This window comes from Engraulis encrasicolus, chromosome 8 (genome assembly GCF_034702125.1).
Source record: "Engraulis encrasicolus isolate BLACKSEA-1 chromosome 8, IST_EnEncr_1.0, whole genome shotgun sequence".
Taxonomy (NCBI): Eukaryota; Metazoa; Chordata; class Actinopteri; order Clupeiformes; family Engraulidae; genus Engraulis; species Engraulis encrasicolus.
Window position 1 is genome coordinate 27,640,685 of NC_085864.1, and position 11,777 is coordinate 27,652,461.

Here is an 11,777-nt window from a genome sequence, read left to right on the forward strand (position 1 = left end):
TCAGGACAAATAACAGCTTGAGAGTGTAGAGCAGTAAGTACGTAAGTATGCCCTTTATTATCCTACAGTGGGGAAATTAATTTGTTGCAGCAGTAACGTTCATACAGATTGTGCAAAAAGCAGACGGCGTACATACTGACACAGGACCATGAGGTTAAAAAGTATATAAGATGGATGAAAATAGAGATGTTATAGAAAAAAGAGATATTTCTGTTTAAAACAAGTACATTAGTAAAAGTGCATTAGCAGCATCATAAAAGGAGGAGAGGGCTAAAAATAATAAGTTAATAAATAAAGAAGTTAACAGCTTGAGAGTGTTGAGCAGAGAGGTTCTCTAAAATCATTGGCTGCAATCTTCCCACCGTATAGCCTCAGATATGATAGCAGAATTACCCAGAAGGTTTAGCAAAACATTATCTCAGAACCCTCCTACTACAGTGCACAACATTTGCCCACATTCTTATCAGAGGAAGGCATTCAGCTGCATTACATGCATACAGAACATCACGCTTTTTATAGATATATCTACTTCCAAGGCCTACAGAATCTCTCCTAAATAGGGTTGTAATGTTTTTCTTTTTTTGGGCTTTTTTGCCTTTATTTGACAGGACAGTGAAGCTCATGACAGGAAGTGAGTGAGGAGAGAGAGATAGGGAAGGGTCCACGCCACGGTAGGGCCTGGGTTTTAGTGTTTTTCAATAGACATTGTTACATAGAAAATGGACATATGCACCTGTATGGTCTTGTGACCATTCCACTGCATTACAATACTTTTTACAAATTGCGTTACAATTAATTTCCATTGTGTGTTGTTTGTGGTTGCTGTTGTGTTGTCTCGTTGCTTTGCTCTATTTTACAGAAAATATATTCCTACTCACTGCTTTGTAACCATATTGTTTAAATGGCTATTGTGAACTTGAAACAGATAGGCCACGTGAATCATTCAAAATGAAAGAGGGTATTTGCAATGCACATTAAGGGGAAATGCTGCATCACTCCAACTCTGTGGAAATACTTTACCTCTTAGTTGACAGCAGAGGCCTACATTTGCCCAAGTTGAGGCTTCATTCACTGTCTAAACATGAATGCTTTATACTTAACCAGTGGTGTAGTCTACTTTTTTATGGTGGGTATACTGTATATTTGAGCATTTTTTGAAGTGGGTATACTGTATATATTTTTGCTATTCAAAACAATGGATCAATCAATTTTAAGTGGGTATACTGAAATCCCTGAAATTTAGAAGTGGGTATACTCCGTATACCCGCGTTCTACGTAGACTACACCACTGTACTTAACTAATGCAATGTTTGGTTATAGTCTCTCAAAGATTGCTGAACAGTTAATGGTTGAGGCTGGCTTTTTAAAATGCCATGTTTTCTGCAAAATGTGTAGTATGCATTCAAGTCTTATTTATTCCAATGCTTTTTTACCTTGAAAGGCTAGCTATGGAGACTAGTTGACCTAGTGACTATATTACTGTAAGCTACACCCTAAAAACACATTCCTTTGATGTAACGTCTCATTAGTATGTTAACTATAAATGTTCAATCATGCTTACATTTTGTTCCTTTCTGTAATGCACTGTAAGTAAGTTGATTAACATGCATCTCTCTTGACAGTGACTTTGCAAGTGAAGTGTCATATTATGCAATAATTTGTATGCATCTGAGCCTCATCTTCTACATAGCCACGTGATGTTGTGTAAACTAGAGGGGCCTTGAGAGCAAGTGAATAGTGAAGAAGAATAACATTGAGGCTGGGTGATTAGGCATGCATCATTACCATTGGGTGATCTTGATGAGTGCATTGAGAAGACAGTTAGCAAAACCAGCACAACAGGAACAAGAGCCTAAGCATTAGCAGTTTGAAAATAAATGTTTAAGTTTCAAATTGCTCATTCATGTTCTTGAATGTGGCAATTTCACTACAGGAGAGAAAGGTCACTGGTGATTTTAGTAGCAGTCATGTGGTGTAACCAGGGTCGTAAGGGACTGTTCGTAATTTATCAGGGGGGGAGGGCTGGTGCGTAGGGGGGGGAGGGCCATGATGAAAAAAAATGAGGTGGAGGGGAGGGCCATGGCAAAAAAAATCGGAGTTAGGGGGAGGGCCATGGGAAAAAAACGGAATTTATTTTATTTTATTTTTATTTATTTTTTTAAACAATAATAAAACATGTTCTGAAACACATCGCTTTGCGATGCAAGGTCCCGGTGCATACTATAGCACTGAAGCGTGTATCTGTAGTCAAAAAACTATCAGGTGCAGCTACTGTAGATTGCCCGCGCTGACTCTCTTTCACTGTAGGATTGCTAGTGCTACGGAGGAACATTGAGCATCATAGAAAATGCCCGTGAGCAAATATCAAACTAGCTGAGATGAACTATATGGGCTAAACAGTTTGGGGAGTTTTGACAACGAATTGGATGGGCATTTCCAGAGGAATTTTGGAGAGGTGTTGTAGTCAACTGGTGGTCACAGCCTCTGGTAAGTCATGATTTTATTTATTGGCACCGCCGTGTGCTTTACATTTGTGTTCAAAGAACCCCAACCAGACGGGAAAGAACAGTACCTAGGCCTAGACAGGTAGAACGGTGCAGTGACGCGAGTTTGTTAGCTTGTGGTGTCAAGGTAGTAATAAAAGTGGTATTAACGGCGATGTGTTGGCCATGCATCATAAGGTCTTGAAACCATTGGAGGAGCTAACTTGTTGTGAAGAGAAGTCTCATCACTTTGGTGAACAAAAACGGACCAACTAAGCAAGGGATTATGTAGGCCTACATTTAAAGCGTGACGGGAGAAGGGAATGTCACCAAAGTTGTGCATCGTGTCAGGTAAGAAGTGACTTTTGTTTCTTGCTGTGGAGATTGGATTCGTAGAAGCGTGTATTGGTATGCTAGGTCTTGCCTGTTGCTGGTGAAGTAGTCTAGCTTAGCCTCGGAGTTGGCTATGGGGTGAATCTGAAGGAGAGCACAGCCGATGGTTTGCCTGGCTTGTCTATCATCACAGTTGTCAAAGTTGAATTGCCGCGGTGTGTAATGGCTGTGCTTGTTGGATGTTTTGGAATGTTGTACTGGTTCTGTTTTGGCAATTTGTTCCTTTTGCCTCTTGCTGCTGATTTGACCACCATAGCACCACCAACTAAAGGTGGCTTTCTCACTCTCCCTGTATCAATAGCCAGCAATGGCTCAAGCTGCTTTGGCGCTTAGCCTACTTCTTGCTCCGATCACATCCCAAACTCTTTGGCCGTCAGAGTGTAATTACATGCCTGTGTGTGTGCGTGCGTGCTTTTATGCGCGGTCTGGGAGACAGGACAGGGGTCCTGATCGAGATGCACCTGATCCACAGTCGAAATTGCAAGAAAATCTAAATTATTTGAAAGCCCGGTCACCTCTCACGAGTGCATCGCATAGCCTAGTCAAAGCATTTCTTCTAATTTCACACATTGCACACTGCCCATGCTGAAGAGACAAACTGTCAAGGCAGCGCGATTTGCTCTTGAACACGCCCTCACCTCCAAATCAGGTGCGCGTCTCACTTCCGCGAGAAGAATTTAATAATGTCAAAGTGAGATGTTAAAGAAAAAAAAAGTTAAATCTAGCCAACCCTTGTTTAGGCTACATAAAAACATGAGGAAGTTTATTCAGATGTGATTCGCCATTCCTCACCCTAAAATTGATTAGAACGCAGGAAATTGCATCTAAAAAACAGATTTTTTTTCACAGCACCCCCTGGACAAAACCTGCGTCCCTGGCTTCGCTACTGTGCTGAACATGTAAAACGTACCCTGTGAAAGGCGCTGCTTGTCGAGCAGGGAAATATTGAAGCTGCGCTGGGGAAACTCTCTCCACTTTGTAGTTTAGTAACAACTCGGACATTGGTATTGAAATGGAAGTTTTTATTACCATTATTATTATTATTATTTGTACTTAACACGTAAAAAAAAGTGAAGGCAATGTGTCTTGGTGACAGTGGAGTTAAAAGGCATCCCATGCAGCCGCAGAGGTAGATTCTAGCGGCTTCTCATAGGTATCCACTGATATCGATAGCACATAATAGTGCAGACAACCGCCCTTGATGTAGGCTACTCTGACTGTTCTCATTTGTTCATCTACCAATTTTACATATTATTTTTTTTACCTGTAGGGGGAGGGCCATGGGAAAACAAAATTGAAGTGGGGGGAGGGCCATGGGGAAAAAAATTGAGGTGGAGGGGGGGGCCATGATTTTTTTTTTTGACCGGACTTCCAGCGCACCAGCCCTCCCCCCCCGGTAAATAACGTACAGTCCCTAACCAGACATTTTCAAATACCGAGGTCAAATACTTCATGCTGTGCTGCATTCTGTACATTTAGAATACTTCAAACTCTTCAGTCAAACTCTTAAGTTTGTTATCATTAATCACTGCCTTGTGGATGGTGTACACAGACTGACTTCATCATTGTTGATCATATATCGATTTTCATCATAGATAAATTTTACATTACTGAAAAAAATACAGAGGACATGATGACCTCTGTGTTCTCAATGGTAGTTACGGCCATGGGTGCAACCACAGCTAAGGCTCTATTGTATTTTAATCATATTTTATTCATTCATTCCATGTAAATGCAGCATGTCGTACAATGAATGTATGTAGCAACTTCACATAATAGTGAGAGTGAATTAGTTGTGGTTGTGCCAGTAGCCCTCAATGACATGTTGATATATGTGCCATTCATCTGTCCCAGTGTGTCACCTAGTTTTATGACATTTCAACCAATTTGCCTCTGCAAAGGGGTGTCGAAATATGGGCTTAGGTGGGACTGAGTCACCAGGGCCCCACATATCTCAGATGATTCATTCTGATTGTAAACAGAAGAGCTGCAGGGGTAGAGATTACATCTCAAACCCACTGATAATAACTGAACAGAAATTTCCAGGGCCATAACAAGACATTTTCAAATACAGAGATCAAATACTGTGTTCCCTGTGTGTACTCCTAATTTCGTTTTCATGAATCACTGTCTTGAGGATAAATGCAGATGGTGTTATCACTGTTGATCATACATCGATTTTCATCCTAGATTAATTTTACATTCCTGAAAAAAACGCTGAGGACAAGACCTCTGTGTCCTCAATGGTTGTTACGGTCATGCAGACTTCTATACGCTATAATTATTCATCTTCAGTACACAAACTCCAGCAGTGATCTGTTATCTATGCTCTGTACGCTACAAACTGATTCTATGTGCAGTTAATTATTTAAACTGAGATTCTGCACCGGTGTTAATCATCATGAAAAATGAATGAACACTAAATAGAGTGTAACCTCAGGTTACCTGCGAAGAGTGCCTGCAGTGTTGAAAGACCTCCGATGTTTTGGTTCAGACATCATTTCACAATCCTTCCGAGAGATGATGACTGCCATCAGTTGCCCCCTCTTTGTCCACACAGTACCTGCCTGGACTCATCAAGACACGTCACCAACATAGCTGCTGCAGATTTGGCTGGGATCAATGAGGGATTTAAACCAACCCACCACTGTGTGTGTGCATGCCGTCATCCCCCCCACGTTATAACAACCATGATAGTTGTGAAAAGAGGAGTGAAGGTTGATCAGTTTCTGGATTAAGTTGAGGTGGTAGATGAAGAGCTACTCTATGAGTCATGTGTGACGGATCTACTACTTGGCAGCACTAAGATAAACTACTGGAGCAGGGCTGGACTGGCCATCTGGCATAGCAGGCATTTCCTGGTGGGCCCCGCACCCTTGTGGGCGCCTATTGTCAGAAATGTACTTTTTTTAGATGCGTCCTACCATCTCTATAAGAGGGTATGTCCGTCCGTCCGTCTGAAATGCATTCTTCAAATCGGCCAAAACACGATCTTTGTCGCCATCGGACGCATCTTTGTCCAACTGTGGGACGAGGGTGCGGGGCCCACGGGTGAGTCAGTTCTGCGCCGCTAATTATGAGGGCTTGTTTAAGCCAAAAGTGCCCGTGCCCTATTTCTCCCCCCAGTCCAGCCATAAACTGGAGGTGTTGAGGTGTGGAGCACAAACAGCAGTGACTAACATCCCCCCGTTCATACGTCACAATGGAAAAATGGAAGAAATCATTAATCCAAAATCTATTGTTTTGTTGTCAAGTTATGCTTGATTTAAAAGCAGTGTGTGTGCATGTGTCTGCGTGTGCCTGTGCCTATGTTGCACAACTCTGATGAAAATACTGTATGTGTTGAAAATCAAGTGGAAGGGAATGGGGTCTGCCGTGCAAACCTAATGTAGTTCCTGTTCGGCTGTTCCCACTGTTTACTTATCCCCTCAAAGAGTAAATATGATCGTTTCACTTTTATTGACTTTAGTAAAGGGTGTGCATGTTAGATTCGTCAGACAAATGATCTCTGCCTTGTTTTTTTTCTCTTACAGACTAAGAGTCGCCAGTGAAGACAGACAGCTGTGCGGTGGCCGTAGCCATATTGGCCCATCTGCCCCAGTTCCAGGACTGCCCCCCGCCCCGCCTCTTCCCAGAAGGTTCCTTCTGGTCATCTACCAAAGGACACACAAGCCTTTTCCTGCCCAGAGGCCCTGGCCAGCACCTCAGGAAGCAATCAACAACTTCCGTGGCTTCCTGGCGTGCCCCCGACATCAGCAAGTGGGTATGGCCCGTGAACTCTCATTTTTAGGGGCCGAGCACTACAAGTGCATCGGACCCTATTGTAATTTCTCTGTGTCTTCTTATGATATTATCCTTTTTTGGTACGACCCGTAAACTCTCATTTTTAGGGGCCGAGCACTACAAGTGCATCGGACCCTATTTCAATTTCTCTGTCTCTTCTTATGATATTATCCTTATTTTCTTGTCTTTGGTGCTACTGTGTTAGGCCATTGTGAGTCTAATCCAGCTACATGACTAAGCTGAGACTTGACAGCCGTCAGGACAGGAGAAATGGTTCTGATGGCCAAAAAAAAGAGTTGGTTGTCAGTGTTGTTTGGATCAAGCATTGATCCACATTGACCTCTGATCTTTTACCATGTAGAGAGACAAGTCTCGCATAAATCTGGAAACAACACATTCTACTAATACTATATCTACTGTATATCATATGCCTCAAGTTTAACGATGACCATACTGATAACCATGGCCAAAACACATTTTAAATACATCTAAAATGCATTAAATTAGATGGGAAAGGATGGGTGTATGAAAATGGGTGATGTCTAGCTACTAAGCTCATAGACAACTGATTAATGATGATGGCATTTGTTTGTATTGCTCCTGGGCTTTCTGAAACAACAAGAACGGTAACAAGGTAGATTGACTTGTATACAACATTTAATGTAGCATGCCTATATACAATAATATCCAATGGTATTTCCTCCCTCTATCCAGTATCGTTACAATTTCTCACTGAAATGGCATCATCATAACAAACTCACCAACAGTTCATCGCATCTAAAATTAAGTTTGCAATATTTTCTTTGTTTTTGTGTCCAGTCTCTTACAGAATGTGATCAGACAACAGCATAGATGGCCTCTGGGGACTTCATGTCTTCTGGAACCCTCTTTGATGAGGCGTTCCTCCAAAACACCTCCTCCTTCCCCCCTCCTCCCTTCCTCTCCTCCTCCTCCTCCTCGACGCTGCCCCGCTGCACCTACAACGAGGACTTCAAGCGCTACCTCCTCCCGGCCGTCTACAGCGTGGTCTTCACGCTGGGCCTGCCCCTCAACTTCACCGTCATCCTGCGCATCTGGCGCACGCGCAACGCCCTGACGCGCAGCCAGATCTACATGCTCAACCTGGCAGTGGCCGACTTCCTGTACGTCTGCTCGCTGCCGCTGCTCATCTACAACTACGCGGCGCGCGACTACTGGCCCTTCGGCGACCTGGCCTGCCGCCTGGTGCGCTTCCAGTTCTACAGCAACCTGCACGGCTCCATCTTCTTCCTCAGCTGCATCAGCTTCCAGCGCTACCTGGGCATATGCCACCCGCTGGCCAGCTGGCACAAGCAGGGAGGCCGACGCCTGGCATGGAAGGTCTGTATACCACAGTGGTTTCCAACCATTTTTTTGGCATGGGACCCCATTTTGACATCCCAAATTTCTGGGGACCCCATACACATTTTTTTCATGACAAAAATTAAAACACAACTGAACTACTACATACATTTCACACACTTTCAGACATTTCAGGCGATCTCATTTAAATTCCAAGTGATGCCAAATGGTGTGTTGAAAAACCCTGGTATACAGTATTGCTAATCTGTCAGTCATACTGATTACTATTTATTTGAACATAATGGCAATCTGCATATAAATAGCTCATATCAAACCCACTCTACTGCACTAGATGTGGACTATATATTCTGCTTGTATCTGTGCCCATTTTTACTTGCAAAAATTGGAATGTATTCATTCAACTCTAACATATCCACATTTTAAATTGAAAAAAATCTCAAATCTCAAGAGCCTGAACGCAGCGTATATGTCGTATATGCAGCATCAGGCTAAAATGGTTTAAATGTGCAATGGAAATAAAGTTAAATGTCATCCAATCTAATCTCATCTAATCTAATCCCAGGTGTGCGCCGTTGGCTGGCTGGCCGTGGCAGTCCTCTGCGTGCCCACCTTCGACTTCGCCTCCACCGGCGTCCAGCGCAACCGCACCGTGTGCTACGACCTGAGCCGGCCCGAGCGCTCCACGCAGTACTTCCCCTACGGCATCGCCCTCACCTGCCTGGGCTTCCTGCTACCCTTCCTGGCCGTGGTGGTCTGCTACTGCCTCATGGCGCGCGTCTTGTGTCTGCAGCGCGGGGACGGCAGCGGCGGCGACGCCGGCCGCGAGAAGAGGAGCAAGGCTGCCCGCATGATCGTCATCGTGCTGCTGGTGTTCGTCATCAGCTTCCTGCCGTTCCACGTCACCAAGACTCTGTACCTGCTGGTGCGGGTGCTGCCCCAGGCGCCCTGCGACGTCAGGAACCTGTTCTCGGTGATCTACAAGAGTACGCGGCCCTTCGCCAGCATGAACAGCGTGCTGGACCCCATCCTCTTCTACTTCATGCAGCCCAAGCTGAGGCGTAGCACGCGCTCTCTGTTCCTCAGGATCACCACGCTACGAGACAAGAGCACCACTGTGTGAGAGAGGGCTATGGCCTTATGTGACCAGGGACGGCTCTGCCCATTTGGGGGCCCACAGTGAAATATGGACTTAAGGTCCTCTAGGGGGCCCACAGTGAAATATGGACTTGGGGCCCTCTTGAATTATTTTTGCTCGTGTTTAGTAGCCTGAGTATCTTCGACTTTCAAATCTCTTCGAGACTTGGACTGACCAAGAGCATAACAATTAACATTTCCCAAACAGCATGGTTGACCCGTGGTTGAGCTCAGAAAGTACTTGCATTGCTCTTGACCGGACTAGTAGCAACGCTGAAGGTGTTGCGTCACTAGGAGGGCACGGCCTGGCTAGGTGTTTACTATAGCGAGGCTGACCGTTGGGGGCCCCTTTAGAGGGCAGATTTGGCCGGGCCCTAGGCAATTGCCTAGTTTGCCTAATGTTAAAACACGGCTCTGCTTATGGCTATGGCATTGGTGTTGGTGTCAGAACATTTCCAGGTTCAATCTTTTGTCATCTATGGCTTAAGTGCCACTGGGCCATAACCTGCATGGCAAACCAGACTATAGCATACGGCCTGGCATTGCACCATAGGCAAAGCTGTGGTGACCTCTGCTGGTGTGTCGCCACGCCTGTTACACTCTCCCCAATGACTTGCAACACAGGTTAGGACAGGGGAAAATACAATACTTGCTACACAAATAGTGTTGTGATTAGAGGAAAGTCAGGCCAGATTCATGGCCCAGCTAGAATTTCTCCTATGGTGCATTGCTAGACCAACTGACCAGGCAAAAACAAAAACAAAAATTCTGCCAATAGGTGGGTTTGTCTAGTTTACTGTCTGAGCCAGGCATTTAACCCCAAATTGCTCCAGTCCAGGGACTGTAACCCATACACTGTATAACTGTGAGTCACTGTGGATAAAAGTGTGAGCTAAGTGTGAAATGTATTATAATAAAGGCGCGGGATGGCATGGGGGTGTTTCAGGTCGATGACCGGAGGTGAATCCATGAATCAGAATCCTATCAACTCATTTCATCACCTCCATCCTGCTGCAAAAATTAACAAAGTATTGTGACACTTGTTTGTTTGAGCTTGTGATCATTATGGATAAACATCCAGGATGATGTGTAGAATTGTACTGTATGTGATGTATAATGTACGAGCCTTTCTGCTTGTCAGACTAAAACCTATTGTATATGCTTTGGCTTAACATAGGCATAGAAATTACTTGATGCTGTGCTGTCATTACACATGTGACATATAATGACTACTTATTTGCACACTGTGTGTCGCATTGGAACTAAACCCAATTTAAGCCAACCTACCTGCATGAAATGTTCGATTTAATATTCTGCACAAAAAGGTGTCATGATGGAAAAAAAGAATAGCTTTGTATTGCATTATTTCCAGTATTGGGTGAATCGTTTCACTGTCTTGTTAAGTAAATTTGTAACTATATATGGTGTTTTGGTCATTTGATTGACTAGTTTTACTATTCACTCTGATTGGCCATGTCTCACCACTAGATGGCGTATGTTGCCAAGGAACTTGTGAACTTACTGAAAGGTTCCTGATTCCTCACTCAACAGTGCATCCATTTCTTCTTAAAGATCGCCTCTCAACGTAATTTAATTAATATTGCCGTGTTCCCAATTGTTATTGAATGTGTTACGCGTTGGTCCTGTTTTAAAAAACGTTCTGGTTGCTTTGTTTCAAGCCGTTTTTGCAAGCTGGCAAGGTGGCTTGTGGAGAAACGAGAGAGTGTTCCGTGTTTCTCGTGGAAATGCGTCTCTGATTGGCTCACTCCTCCTGCTCTCAAAGAAACGCGTCTCTGATTGGCTCAGTCCTCCAGCCTTGGGAGAGAATGTAATGGGAAACAGAGTCGCCACTTCCCCTGGTGGTACTGCACTATAGGGGCGCCAACGGAGGCGTGCAGGCTCCATTCAGGGCTGTGCTCTTTCGACAGCGACCCCTAGGCGAGCTGTAGGCACGGAGCAACCGGAGTGAGCAGGCTTTATGTATGAGGCTTTGTGCTGTGTGTGTACCTGAGAGTAGCAACCAGCTGATAGCTAAGCTAAGCTATGTTTCGGACCACCAGACGTTGCTTGTTTTGAAAACAAGCAGAAAAAAATTACTCGACATGTTTTTAGATAAATGGGTCGATATAAACCTTTGTGGGCAACGCCTTCTTTCGACGTGACGAAACACAGAAAGGCTTTCGTGATTCGCTCGTTTCTCTGCATTATTGATGTAAATTGGGAAACACCGGGAAACACAGCCAGGAGAGTTGACGCACCGCTATGAGAGCCTTGCAAGTGAGTTTAACTTGGGGTGACCGTCCGATCTTCGAAAGGAGTGAGTAAAACTGAGTTTTATCGGAAGTTGGCCTTAAAACAGTGTTAGTCATTGAATAATCTTTTTTTTTAATGAATAATTACAAATGTTATTGACATCAGTATTTTCATCAGTGTTAGGATTTATTGAGATGCATGCAGGCCATAAATCTTGATGATTAAATTATGTCTCTACAAGTCAACTTGTGTCAATAAATATATTTTGATATTTCTCATTTGCATTTTGTCTTTCAGTGTAGAAGAACTGCATACACTTCAAAGACAGGGGCGAATGTGTGAACGTTTGACTGTATCCATAATCCTTATTAGATTATGTAAAGAGAGAAT

The 11,777-nt window shown here is 43.9% G+C and overlaps 1 protein-coding gene across 2 annotated transcripts in view; it reads left to right on the forward strand.

Annotated features, from left to right (window-relative positions):
* LOC134454376 (P2Y purinoceptor 6) overlaps positions 1–10,698 on the forward strand; it is a 17,796-nt gene extending 7,098 nt beyond the window's left edge. Inside the window, exons 2-4 of one of the 2 annotated variants that reach the window (XM_063205336.1) lie at positions 6,410–6,639; positions 7,479–8,018; positions 8,563–10,698. In XM_063205336.1, the coding sequence (XP_063061406.1) occupies positions 7,512–8,018; positions 8,563–9,120 (1,065 nt within the window). In that variant the 5' untranslated portion in view covers positions 6,410–6,639; positions 7,479–7,511 and the 3' untranslated portion in view covers positions 9,121–10,698. The remainder of the gene's footprint in view (positions 1–6,409; positions 6,640–7,478; positions 8,019–8,562) is intronic. The other variant, XM_063205335.1, reaches the window with a different exon arrangement.
* The last annotated feature ends 1,079 nt before the right edge of the window (positions 10,699–11,777 follow it).